This window comes from Eptatretus burgeri, chromosome 14, assembly GCF_056783735.1.
Source record: "Eptatretus burgeri isolate ZD-2024b chromosome 14, Ebu_testis_v1, whole genome shotgun sequence".
Taxonomy (NCBI): domain Eukaryota; kingdom Metazoa; phylum Chordata; class Myxini; order Myxiniformes; family Myxinidae; genus Eptatretus; species Eptatretus burgeri.
In genome coordinates, this window is record NC_140974.1 from 46,917,082 (window position 1) to 46,931,330 (window position 14,249).

Below are 14,249 nucleotides of genomic sequence, written 5' to 3' on the forward strand. Positions count from 1 at the left end.
AATGCTGATTTTCTCAGACGGTGGGTGACAACCTTTTGATTAGATGAGAAATTTCATATATGTTGTATTTTTGCATGGTCTAATATATGTCATATTTTAAGGTGAAACAAGAAAAAAAGGCCAATACTGGGCATGTATATTCAATAAAAATCCTGTAGATTCAGTAATATACATCATAGACCCATGAACCTATATATTTTAAGGTCCTATGGAACAGTCTGTGCAATGAACCAAATTTCATGACCAGTAGTAGTCTTTGTGACTTTCAGAAATGCCACTCAAGTCAGGGTATGCCCCAAAATAGGGGTGGTAACCACTTACATGCGCTTCGCTATGGGACAAATCTGTGCTCTTCCTATGGTATCCCTCAGAAGGGACGAGATGGGATAAATAAAAATTCTAGTTGCCAGACCCGGATCTTCACCAAAATCTCATCAGTTTGTCCTTGTCACACACCCAACTTGCCAAGTTTCGTTCAAATCCATCCACAATTGTTTGAGATATCGTGCTATATATTGGTTTAGCTCCATCTCTCACTGGTGAAGAATCACATAAAAATTGGATCAATTCTTTCTTGGCACACACCCAAACCTGTTCACAATTTCATCTGAATCCATCTACAACTTTGAGATATCCCGCACACAAAGACAAAGCCAAAAAATACACCCGTGCGGGAGTGACGGTCATCTCTGCGAGAAACAAGCATGAGTTCCTGTTTCTCGGGTGTCGTGTTCTCGGGTCAGGAGGGATTTTTGGCCAACTTTGAAGTCACGTGACGCGAAAACGAAAGCAAATATCGAAAATCCAGCCCGACCAAATCTAGATATTGCCCCATAGATTCATATGCCACAATCAAATTCAAGATAACTCAAGAAATGTTGGAGATAGATTTTGAAAAGTCATTTTGCAACTACATGAAGCAGTTTTCGCAAAATTCAGTCACGTGACGTGTACTTATTCGAAGATATCGGTATTCTTTCGAATGGACATGAAAGACAAGGTCAGCTGCTATGCAACGACACCATTCACTAACTTTTACCATGCCCAGTAGAGAATATATATAGCCTCCTGAAGGTAGGGCAGTTTTTGCAAACTTTGAAGTCACGTGACATGAAAACGAAATTCGAAAATCCGTCCTGACCACGTTTAGATATTGTCCCATACATTCATATGCCACAATCAAATTCAAGATCACTTCAGAAATGTAGGAGATAGATTTTGAAAATCGTAATTTTCGCATTTTTTGTCAACTTTGAAGTCACGCGACACGAAAACGAAAGTGAATATCGAAAATCCGGCCCAACCAAATTTAGATATTGTCCCATAGATTCAAATGCTACAGTCAAATTCAAGATCACTTGAGAAATGGCGGAAGAGATAGAATTTGAAAATCGTCATTTTCGCAACTTCAAAGGCCTCGTGACCTTGAAAGTCATACCATCGTGTACGTCTCATCGACCTCTATCAGGATCACCAATGACCAGATCTCCCGCTTCAACTTCATTGTGAACGGATCAAAGGACATCGACACCCATATTATGTCATGCTCGAAGAGATGACCTAAAAACACAGAAAGCGTGAAAACAACCACCTCCACCCTTCAGTGGCAGAGGAAAAAGCCAAGGCAGGCACAATGGGTTTTGCATGGTTTTTATTGAAAAGTTGAAAGGTTGCAGCAAATAGTGAACAATGAGCAGGCCCAAATATTTAAATAAAATATGAAGAAGAAAAAAATGCACTTGCATGCATAAATGAGCTGCTAGTTAAAAAAAAAAACTACAAATTTTACCCACCATTACTGCAACAAAAAAGGCAAAAACCAAAATGCACAGGACATGTAACAACCTCAAAACAATCGAGGGATAACTAGTATGTTCATGAACAACTCGTGCCAGCAAACCTGTGCACATGATGGTAAGGTCCTAACGCCTTCGAGCAGAATCCAATCATTGTTCACCACCATGGAGGGCTCGGATTGAAGCAGTTTTGTGCGAGCGGAAACCTACAGGCGGTGATGCGAAGTTGGCTTTTGAGAGCCAAAGTATAAAACAGATCCTCCTTTTAAAACATTCTGAGCAAGTCCTTTTGTAAGGGGCTGGTGGAGGTAATCAAGAGCAGATTATTTTTGGGGTCAAAGCTGGCCAGGATACAATGTTATCAAACAGGGTGAATAAAGATATCACTTTCTGAATGTCCCCTACAAAGGTTGCACATCCCCCCCCCCACAAAAAAACCCATCATTTAACATCTCAACACAGGCAGGCACTGTACAAGCAATATGTACTGTTGCTGGCAGAGCAGGAATGGAAACAAAGTTGGTACGAATGCCTACATGGCAAAGAATAAATGAACCTTTACAGCGACTCTTCCGCAAACACCACCACTACTACCACCACATGATGTGCATGAGCTTCAGAATCGATGTAACTGCAGGATAAGTTACCACCGTCTAAACGGAATCAAGGAAAGTGCAAATTCAGAGGAGTTCTTCATGTGGCAGCAGAAAAACAAAAAGGCTGGAAATCCTCGGCGATTGTAACCCGCCAGCGGAGGCTAACACAGCCTGGCCTTTACAAACAGGATTAAAGAAAGGAAAAAAAAATGCAACACTTCGCACATCTAAAAAGGAAAAGATCACCGCTCGTGGATATCTTGGTCAGGATGCCTCAAGTACGTGACATTTTGCGCAGTCCCGCCCTCACTTGCCCATGTTAACATGGTAACCCTGCGGCTGTGAAGGCTGCATCATACCCATCATGGCCTGCAGGGCTGGGGCCTGGTACTGGGAATACGGCGGTCCCATCAGTGGTGGTGGAACATCACCACCGCCTGTGGCCCCGCCACTTTGCCCCAGCATGGCCAAAGCCTGCTGGTTGAAGCCCATCATTCCCATGCCCTGTGTGGATCCAAAAGATGACAAAGGTGTTGCGTTAGCTCCCGACAAAGTGTTTCCGCCCCCATAGCCATCGCGGTCACGCCGGTCGTCGTAACGAGAGCGACCATAGCGTGGGTGGCCTGGCAAGGTATGAGAAGACAATATCAATCAAAAAAAGGTCATTTAATGCAAGCCGCAAGCTCAAATCGACTACAATCTCATCCAAGCTGCCAAAAAATAAACCTTAAAAATAGGAATCACATGGGGGAAACCTCAGAAGGAAGGCAGCACGGGAAGTATCCCCATGGGGAATGTAAGAACGCAAGATCCCTTCTCTCATCATAGGAAACCCAAAGTGAGCAAAAGGGAAGGGGGTATTGCCTTGATAGCACTCAGGGCTCAATTGTTCTCCCTCTAATTTTTGGCCACACAAACTCATTACAAAAGTTAAAAGGAAACCAAACTCACTGCGTCCTCCTCCACCCCGCTCAGCCATTGCAAGCAGCTTGGGGTTGATGGCCTGGCTGGCTTCACGCAGTACCGACACCAGCTCCGATGCTTGCCGACCGTTGCCGGGTGTGAAGAACGTGTATGCTGTGCCAGTTTTGCTGCTGCGCCCCGTACGCCCGATGCGATGCACGTAATCTTCAGAGTTGTTTGGGTAGTCGTAGTTTATCACAAACTTCACATCGTCAACATCTAATTGTGGACACGTTTGTTAGACACACAAGCATAGGTAACAGCTGGCACAACAGAAATTGCAGTCTCCACATGACCCGCAACCTTTTGCCTTTTATAATTTTATTTACAATTTTTCTCCACCACCCCCCACCAAACAAGCCTCGCTACAAGATCTTTCAAAGTGCTAACAGATTGTCCCCAAATATTTGTGTAATGGAAGTTCAACACAACGTTTTAAAAGGGCAGTCTATTTCAAAATTTAAAAAGAAAAATTAAAACTAACAAAATGCCAGTGTTAAAGAGCAATAATTATTTGTTTTTTCTATTTAAAATTAGGAAAATGCCAGTAGATTTTTCAGATAAAATCATTCCCAACACATTTGACAGTGAAAAGCTCAATGTTAATTTCTTGTTCACTTCACCCTGCACTAAAAGACAAAGGCAGGCTTCAGAATTCCGCTCATTCCCCCCTTTGCACCATGCCGGATCGGCATCTTCCCCGCAACGACTCCCCCAACCCCAACCCACCAACCCCCCCCAACACAAAATGCCAGATACCCCCCCGGGAAAATCCGGGAAGATAGTACTGACCAGGGGGGCTGTAGGGCGGAGGTCAGAGGTGGCGTGGAGGTCACAGGGAGGTCACGGTTTCCTCGAGCCAAAAGTCGGAGGAGGGGGGGGGTTTAAATTCACTCGAGGGCATTTCCTCCGACAGGCACTCGATCCCCCATCCCCCCCCCTCCGAATGCCCAGCCTCACTTGGGGCCCACCAAAGCCCAGTTAGCAGCATTGAGCATCTACATTCACTTTGATGTCCCAAAGCTCCTTTTGGCATTACGCGAATACACTTAGGAATTTGAAGGCTTGCGTGTGTCCGGCTGGGCTCACCCTGCCCCCGGGACCAGCCCTGCCATGAGAAAGTGGGGAGGGAGGGGTAGGGTGGTGGGGCAGGACCTGAGCCAAGGCCTCATAATTAAAATGTACACCCAAGCAGAAAAATCAATCACATATAAACACTTTCCATCACACTCAAAAAATATAAATCATACCATTCAAATGCACAATACACTCAAGACAAAAAAAGTTTAACAAAAAAAAAAAAAATTTAAACAATGATAGAAAGGAAACAAAATAATGAACATACTCACACAGTTTAGCTACTGCTGGAATTCAATGTACATTCGAGCAACTTTAGTACAACAGTGCATGTGAAAAATTCGATATTTTAATATCAATATGAACCATGTGCAACATGACATCTGTACTCAAAACAATTAATTTAAACTCAAAATGAGATAAATTATATAGCAATAAGACTTTAAATCGAGGGATTTTATTTCACATTCTTATTTGGGGATAAACTAGAGTACCCAAGAGAGGTAACGTGGTCAGATTCGCTCATGATGAAAGAGCACAACAAATGTGAAGTACATTGATCGAGCGACTACAATTACGAGAAGGTTAAAGAATACACGGCAAGTGTAAAATGAACTATGTCCAACAGACTTGAACTTCCATCCGAACTATTTTATCTGTGCCACCGAAGGTGGACGGAGGTTGTTTTCACCCGTCTGCGAGCAGGACGTCTCAATTTTGTGGACCGATTTGGTGGACAGGCTGGGTGTGTGACAAGGAAGAAGAGATTAGATTTTGTTGACAATCCGTATATGATAATTTAAGTGATTCTTCACCAATCGAGAGATGGGGCCAAAAAAGATAGGATGTGCATTTCAAAACGTTGGACGGATTACGACAAAATGTGGTGGATGAGTTGGTTATTTGAGAACAAGCAGATCTGGCCCGTCAGTGGGGTAGAAAACATAAATTATTCAGTGTGGAGAAATTACGCGCTCCAATTGTATATTTTATTGCCAGACAGAAAAACATTGCAGGGAGCTTGCCTTGCTGGTTCATTCGATCACTCATCTCACTCATTTGGATCTTGAACATGAACAGTCTTCACGGTGTGGAACATGCGGTTTATGAATAAGCTGTTGACTTTTAGTTACCCCCAAATAATAATAAATAACAATATACCCTTCCGCCACACGGCGGGGGATAAAAATTACCCCCATGTGGGGGTGACGGTCATCTCTATAATACCACAAGTTCTCAATGTTCAGTTATGACCGAAGACTACTGCGCAGTTTGACTGCCAGCTCGAACTGCACAGTTTGGTTGAAGATGACTCGGCATTTTGGTGCGCGCACGAAATTATATTTTGAAAATAAATGCCGACGTTTACATTTTGGGTTTTGAAACTTTTGCACCTTCGGCGGAAAAATGTATAAATATAAAAGGCTAAAAATGTGTTTTATATTTCAATTCTCCTTCCTTCTTTGCGAATCACATCGGCGTTTTTGGCCATCTTCCAGATTATGATGATCAAACGGGAAGGAAATTCAAAAATCTGTCAGGTTAGATGCAAGATAATATTTTTTTACTATTATAATCAATAAACAGTTGCCGAATATCTTGTAGAGTGGCAGACTAGATAGGTTTTGAAAATGGCGATTTTTATAACTTACGTGACCTCGTACCCGGACAAAAGTTATATCGTTGTGCAACACTCATCGACCTCTACCCACATACTAAGTTTCATGAAGATTGGAAAGAAAAATTGATGGACGGACATTTGGTCCAGCTTTATTAGGTCATCTCGGTAGAGATGACCTAAAAAGTAGTAAAGTAAAAAAAATAAATAAAATAAAACATGATGAAAAGCACATGTGCTCATTCTCTTTAAAAAAATATGCAATTACTTTCATATTAAATGCAAGAGTAAAATACCAACTGCGTAGACTAACTGCAAAGTGAAATCCAGAACAGATCCATAAAACATCTCCAGATGAAACGCACAGAACAAAATGGACAAGGGGTAAGGGAGAAAAGGGGTTGAGTGCACTGGACATACAGTGGGCATGGTCAGGTCCCCACATCCCCAACACCGACCACAAACAAGCCACGACTATTGCAAGACACTAGGCAAAAACCAAAGGAGCTTGGAGGTGTGCTGGCAATTTGCACAATTTTTTTTTTTTTTAAATAAAAAATAATAATTAAAAACAAGGCAATCAACTGGGCCACAGGCATGTTAAAACAGCCGAGTCAACACTGGCAAACACAAGGAGGGAGACATGAACGTGAGTAGAGTCGGTGTACAAACCCAATCCCCGTGACGCAACATCAGTCGCTATCAGAATCGGAGCTCGAGCAGATCTGAATTCTGAAAAGACAATCAAGAATGTGATTTCGGGGATGATGGGGAGGTGGGGGGGGGGGGAAATAAAATAAATCTACATGTGCAAGTTTCTTTAGCAATTAAGAAAATCTGAAAATCACCCAGTTTGTGTGCACAAACCAACCAAAGTTAATATCATGAGCAGAGGACTGACCTTGGAGGACCCAATCTCGTTCTGGCTGGCTTTTATCCCCATGAATGCACATGGCTGGCCACCTACAAGAGCATCAAAAAAAAAAACCAAAGTATTTTACTTTGGTACCAACAGGTATCCATGGACATAGCTGCCGAAAATAAGAGGGGGAGCGGGGCGTTGGGAGAGGGTTGGGCCTGAGCTGCCCAGCAATGTTATCATGTTTGAATGCCTCACTCTCAAGCTACATCTTTCTGCAAAAAACTCCGAAATTACTTGGGTCCATCCTCGAGAAGAGAGGCAGTCCTTGGAAGACTACAATTTCTCTTGGAACAAATTCTAAACAAACATTAATCATGGTGTGCAGAGCACTCAAAAAGTTATTCTATCTATTATGGCACCATACTTTTGAATTGTAGCTTCCCATTTCAGCCTCTCAGGGTTCATAGTTCTCTTGATCAAAAACAGTCACATGGTTCACTTCTCAATCCTAGACAAGTTAGTGACTTTGCAAGTCCAACACCTTTCTTATTCTGACACCACTACTTAGATCCTTAAAGCTGCACGTCACTGCTGTTTTCATACGAGGTTCCAACACCTTTGCCTAAAAAAAAAAAAAAAAACGCCAACAAATTAAGTGGCGCACGTTCAAAGGTGTTATACAAAACCCCTGAGTTTATCAAACACATACCAATTACCAGATGCTGGTTCGATCAATATAGTACAGATTATTTAATAACTAGAAGGGCGCTCGGAAGAACGCATACCTCCACCCCACAATGCCAGATCCATGAGAACATATCAGGCCCAATACATTTTTGAAATATGGCATATATCGTTTTTGACCCCATCTCTCAATGCTGAAGAATCACGTTAAAAATTAAATTATTCTCGTATCCAGATCCGGATTCGGCTCTTCACCAAAATCAAATCAATTAGTTCTCGTCACACACCCCAGGGGTGCAAATTAACGGCCGCCAGGTCGCCAATGGAGCCTAACTTTTGTGCTGGGCGGGTACACAATACTGCCTTACCTGCCCAACTGGCAAATCACCGGTCATTCGTGTTATTTTGTACTAGCTTCTCTACTAGAACTACTGTTTTTGTCCGCAGACATCACCGGTAATTCTGCAGCGGCCATTTTGTCAGTTTTCATCTCGTTCCAAATCACGCGTGATTTGACGGTTTGGTGCGGTTTGGATGCATTTTCTCATGCCCAGGTTGGTTAAATGAGTGAATGAGCGAGTTTCATGGGTGAGGTTAGGTGAATGAGTGAGTTTGAGGCTTTTGGGTTAATGAGTGAGTTGGATGAGTGAGGTTAGATGAATGAGTGAGTTTGATGGGTGAGGTTAGGTGGATGAGTGAGTTTATATGTGATGTTGGGTGGATGAGTAGTACCATTGCCCATCACCCAACCCCCCCCTCCACCCCATCGTCCATCACCCACAACCCCCCCCCCAATCGTCCATCAGACAACCACCCCATCACCCACAAAATGCCCCCCAGCACCACTCACAGCCCCCCCCATCACCCACACAAAAAGCCCCCCCATCACCCAGAATCTCCTCCTCCCTGCATCATCCCCCCACCCCCACTCATCCATCCATCCAATTCACTCATCCACCCAACCTCCTCCATCAAACAAACTCATCCAACCAACCTACTCATGTGAGTATATTAAAAGTGTTTGTTATCAAATTTGTGACTTTTGTCTTTATTTTATCGGGCTGGGAGAAATTCTGCTGGGCCGGTAACTTTTTCTAGTCACCGGCCCTGCTGGTCGGTGGATAAAAGTTAATTTGCACCCCTGCACCCACGTCCACCAAGTTTCGCCCGAATCGTTGCACAACTTTTTGAGATATCCTTTATGGCCCCATCTCTCAATGGTGAAGAATCACTTAAATTTTTTTTATAGCAGCCAGATCCAGATCTTCAACAAAATCTAATCAGTTTGTCCTTGTCACACACCCAACTTGCCCACCAAATTTCATCCTGATCCATGTACAATTTTTTGAGATATCCTGCATACAGACAAACAGGGGCGAAAACCTCCTTCCAACTCCGGTGGCAGAAGTAACGATGGCCAAAGCCACCTTTTCTCTTTTCAATAAAACATCTGTTACAAAGTAATGTAGGATTTTAATAAACATGCAAGAGCAGGTCACACATACCCATCACGTCGCATTTTCCTCGTAAGCTCGTCACAACGCCGCTTCGTTTCTACAAAAATAATGGTCTTGTTCTCCTTTTCACCCATTATTTCTTCCATGAGGCGCATCAGCCTGTTTTGAGTTGAAAGGAAAAAAAAAAAAGTGGAAGTGGCATGCAATCACATTTGAGAACGAGTTTAGGGAATGTAATAAACCTGCAGGGTTTCTTCAGCAAAGATAAAGTAAGTTATGTTACTTGGTGTCCTTCTCAGAATCCATGCAAACGTCGACAATCTGCAGGATGTTGTGATTGGCTGACAGCTCGAGAGACCCGATATTGATCTGGATGTTGTCTCGGAGGAAGTCCTCTGCCAGTTGTCGAACCTCTCTAGGCCACGTGGCACTCCACATGAGTGTCTGTCGGTCGGGCTGGGAATAGAAGCATTCAGTGACAAACACTCAAGAAAAGAGGGCAATATGACATGCCCGTAAAAAAAAAATAACCCAACCAGGATGCATTAATCTCATCTGCAGGGACTGCCTCAAGCAGTTTCACACTCACTGACAAATAAAATAAAACAAAACAAGCCGGTAGGCGACATGGCTGCTTGCTCTCGATGGAAAGCTGGCCGACGCGACTAGCCGATATTCATGTACATGCTATCAATCAATTTCATTCTTTGACAATCGAATGGCCACGGCGCGATGATCAGAGTACAAATTAGCGAAAGCTCGAGTATGCACGTGTCGGAGATTTTTGTAATTTGTATGTACAGTCCACAATAAGTGTACGATGTACGATAAAGTATTTTAGCTGTTGCTAAGCAACCATTCATTTTTGTGTACATGCTAGCCACATTGTACACATTTCACCCAAGTTTCATCAAAATCAGACGGAGATATTCGCAATTAACCGTTTCTGAAATGTTGGACATGTACTCGCCCAAAACCTATCTCCTCCTACAAATATTTTTTGTTAGGGTTGCAAGTTGGCATGAAGGGAGCGAGGATAGATTGCGCACAGAACTCAAAGCTTCGATTTTTCGACCACTTTAAAGGGCCGTTGCTGGGGCCCGGGGTCCCATATTCGAAAGCACACGATTCCCAGAAATATTGGTCCTACCTACCAAATTTCATTGGAATCGGTTGAGTGGTTTCGCCCCGAGGCTTGACCAAAGTTTCGTGGACAGATGGAAATGTCCAGAGTAAGAGTACTCGAGCGAGCAGCCAATACTCAAAGGAATTCAGCACACCCCACATCGGACTCGATAAATCATACGAGGCTCACCACCACCAAACACCAAGCAAGTACTTCAACATACATGGGAACAATATCAAGTACAAACTCACCCGAATCTGATCGACGATTTTGCGAATCTGTGGTTCAAAACCCATGTCGAGCATACGGTCAGCTTCATCCAGCACCAGATATGTGCAGCGCCGAAGGTTAGTCTTCCCACACTCCAAAAAGTCTATCAGGCGCCCTGGCGTGGCTATGCAAATCTCCACTCCTGTGTCGCCAAATAAGCACACCGACCGCATTAAAAAGAACCAAATATCTCTTTAGTTTTATAAAGTGACACCCTCCCTGCCATCCTTCCAAAAATGGGGGGGGGGGGGACAAAAAAAAACCAATTGGCTACTTTTTAAGCAGTTTGATTTACTCACCACGCTCCAAATCACGCAGCTGGGGTCCTTTCGGAGCACCTCCGTATACGCATGTGGACTTCACCCGAGACACTTTGCCGTAGTCCTCGGCAACTGTTTGAACTTGTTGGGCAAGCTCTCGAGTCGGGGCCAGGATGAGAACCTGCACAAGGAGACATAGATATTCATTTGGGACCCAGGACAAGAAAATAAAGCAGGTGGAGAGAACTTTTATAAACCCAAATTGATATCACTTACAATTGGGCCATCCCCCCTCTCCAGGAAGGGCTGGTGGTTGATGTGCACAATTCCAGGAAGAAGATACTGTTGAAAGAGATCAGTGATTAAACAGCATGGATTAACAAAAATGCTTGCATTAAAAAACCCATAACTTCATATGAACAAAAATACTCCCCAAATCCCCCCCCCCACTCAAAAAGGAACCACAGAATATAAATACACCTGGGAAATAAAGGAAAACTACTCACTGCAAGGGTCTTTCCCGAGCCAGTTTTGGCGATGCCAACCATGTCACGTCCGCCAAGTGCTAAGGGCCAACCCTGCGACTGGATCGGTGTGGGCTCCTTAAAGTTTTGCCGTGTAATCACGTCAATGACATATGCTGCAAAAGAAAAATACATTTTACACAGAATAGGTGAAAACAAGCCAGTAGGCGACATGGTTGCTCGCTCTCGATGGAAAGCTGGCCGACGCGACTAGCCGATATTCATGTACATGCTATCAATTTAGCACAATAAATATGATTATCACAGCCCTCTTAGTTTTCGCCCAGAAACCCACCTTTTGAAATTTCAGGCATGTTTCCAAAGAGACTAACAAATGGCAGCCCTGGTAATTCCATTTATCTATTCGCTAAAGATTTTATATGACGCCGTAAGACATTCTCCTTGGGCACAAAAAAAACAGGTCCCTGGGAGGTCCAGTTTCGGAGGTATTGATTTTTTTGTACAGTCCACAATAAGTGTACGATAAAGTATTTTAGCTGTTGCTAAGCAACGGAGGTGTGCATAGCAACCATTCATTTTTGTGTACATGCTAGCCACATTGTACACATTTCACCCAAGTTTCATCAAAATCAGACTCTTTCTCTTAGATATTCGGAATTAACCGTTTCCGAAATGTTCGACATGTACTCGCCCAAAACCCATCTCCTCCTACAAATATTTTTAGTTTGGGCTGCAAGTTGGCATGAAGGGAGCGAGATAGATTGCGCACAGAACTCTAAACTTCGATTTTTTTTTTGTTTTGATTTTTTGACCACTTTAAAGGGCGTTGCTATGTCGTTGCTAGGGCCAGGGGTCCCATATTCGAAAGCACACGATTCCCAGAAATATTGGTCCTACCTACCAAATTTCATTGGAATCGGTTGAGTGGTTTCGCCCCTCGGCTTGACCAAAGTTTCGCGGACAGACAGACAGATGGAAATGTCCAGAATAAGGGTGATCTAAGAGCAGCCAATATAGTCAGAATAATGGCTGTAAAGTGCCCAACTTACCGGGAAACCCTGCCTCGTGGAAATAAAACACAGGCTTTGGTGATTCAGTGCCTTTAACTTTAATGTCCCTTCTCTTCCTGTAATCTTCAATTTCAGCCTGAAACCACATCAATCAAATAAGCATCAAAAAAAAGCTTTTGAACACAAACCAAGTATGTATATATACACACACACACACAATTTATATGGCTGCAGAGGCATAAACACAAGCTGTATACAATAAAGTAATGAGTACAGTAGAGAAAGAAATAACATGGAATAAATTACAGGTTAACAATTTTTTTTTAAAGTAAAAAGAAAGGAAAATAAAAAGCATACCATGGAGCGTTTGGCTACATCCAAACACTCTTTGTAAAAGTTCTTCTCAAACTTGGGTAGCTCACGAAGATCCCAATGCTTCTTACGAAGCCGTTCACCTGGCTGGCCAAACTTACCAGCTCGTCCTCCTCCTGCACCACCAAACCCACCCCGGCTGGAAGGAAGAAGAAAGGAAGGATCCTCAAAGCACAATTTGTATCGACCAAATTAAAAAAAAAAAAAAAAAACAACAAACAAAAAAAAAATAACTCTTCCTAAATCCTAAAACTTGAGAAAAATTTAATAAGACCATTACTTATCACTCACCCATGGCCACCAGAGGAATAGCCACCACCACCACCACCACCACCACTCGACCCATAGCGTGATGACGAGGAGTAGTAACTGCCAACAAATAGGGCAAGTTGCATTTACACAAACCTGCTTTGGAACTAAATATGCTAAGAGGGCTGGGGAGGGGAAGGGGCGGGGCAGATGAGGATGCCATATTGCGCACTCACTGGTACAGTGCACCAAAGCACGTGACAATGGCAAAATGGCGGACAGCCCGTCAGTCTCCGGTTTGCACGTGGCCACAATGGCGGCCAGACAAGGCCCCGACTTTGGCGCGCGCACACGCACGGACGCACGCACGCAGTACGTTATATAGAAGCGCTCCGAATTTTAACGAAATGTAAGAATGCCCAAAATCGTACATACGAATCTACCCACAACATAGGATAAAATCACGTGCCGATTAAATTTTTTTTTTTTTAAGCAATCTTTTTTCCCCACCAAATATATATATATATTAATTAAGGATGTCATTTTTGGTTCGCGGCGAAGTTCGTTGTCGGTGATCAAGAGGCACAAAGAAACAGCTGTCCCCCGGCGAGAAGAACAACATGGCGGACCGAGCCCGGGATGGCGGAGCCGGCGTTTAGAAATATATCACAAACGGAAAACTGTCCACCTGGAATCCCTCGAGGTAAGCTTACATCTCAAAAGTTCGCATCACAAGAACCTCTCGACCAGTTCGCAAGATCATCATCGGAAGAGAGAGAGAGAGAAACGTATTAAATGAATCAAGAAGCCAGAAGGTCTCAGCAGGTATTTCGCTAAAACCCAACAAAAGGACGTCATTCGGAAGGAATTAACCTAAAACGCCGTTCATCATCATTATCATTATTATTATTTTTACCAACTACAGTACATTATATCAATTTATCGCAAAATGAATTATTTATTTATTCCCAAAAACCGGCTCGTCTCCGCAAAAACCAAATGACTCCTCTACAATCGGAATTAAACACAATTCGGCATTAAATTTTACCTCACACGATCTCGACCGCGGTCTCTGTCGTTTCCGTACCCAGGCATGTTGTGAGTTCTTCTTTGAAGTGTGGACGTAGAGCCGCAAAGCACGAGCACCAAACTCAGACGACCGGGGAGAAGATGGCGAGAGTAAGAACTACTTCCCGAGTCCTCGCAGCTCACTCCGCGCAGGAGTGATAAAGTTTCCTTGTTGTTGTTTTATGGTCGGCTGCACCGGAAACGGCATTGAAACGCACGGTGCTGCGATAGAAGACAAGCGAAATTATTAAGAGATAAAAAGGATAGACATGAAGTCAGAGGATTTCAAAAAAAGCGTTCGGATATCATTAACGAACACCAGACTGGTTTATAGCGCACCGCTGAAGACAAAAGAT

The 14,249-nt window shown here is 43.4% G+C and overlaps 1 protein-coding gene across 5 annotated transcripts; it reads right to left on the reverse strand.

Moving 5' to 3' along the window:
- Nucleotides 1-1,634: 1,634 nt before the first annotated feature.
- Nucleotides 1,635-14,070, reverse strand: DDX5 (DEAD-box helicase 5). 5 transcript variants are annotated; one of them, XM_085854679.1, is made up of 14 exons: nt 13,913-14,070; nt 12,868-12,945; nt 12,562-12,715; nt 12,244-12,340; nt 11,216-11,349; nt 10,986-11,051; nt 10,749-10,890; nt 10,431-10,591; nt 9,337-9,509; nt 9,102-9,212; nt 6,952-7,013; nt 6,723-6,782; nt 3,344-3,574; nt 1,635-3,015 (listed from the first exon to the last, which is right to left on the reverse strand). In XM_085854679.1, the coding sequence occupies exons 1-14, from the start codon at nt 13,918-13,920 to the stop codon at nt 2,699-2,701; spliced, it is 1,794 nt and encodes a 597-aa protein (XP_085710805.1). In that variant the 5' UTR covers nt 13,921-14,070; the 3' UTR covers nt 1,635-2,698. The 5 variants fall into 5 exon arrangements, with proteins under 5 accessions (XP_085710805.1, XP_085710808.1, XP_085710804.1 ...); XM_085854682.1 differs by having other exon boundaries at nt 1,635-2,896; nt 13,874-14,031; XM_085854678.1 differs by having other exon boundaries at nt 13,874-14,031.
- Nucleotides 14,071-14,249: the final 179 nt, after the last annotated feature.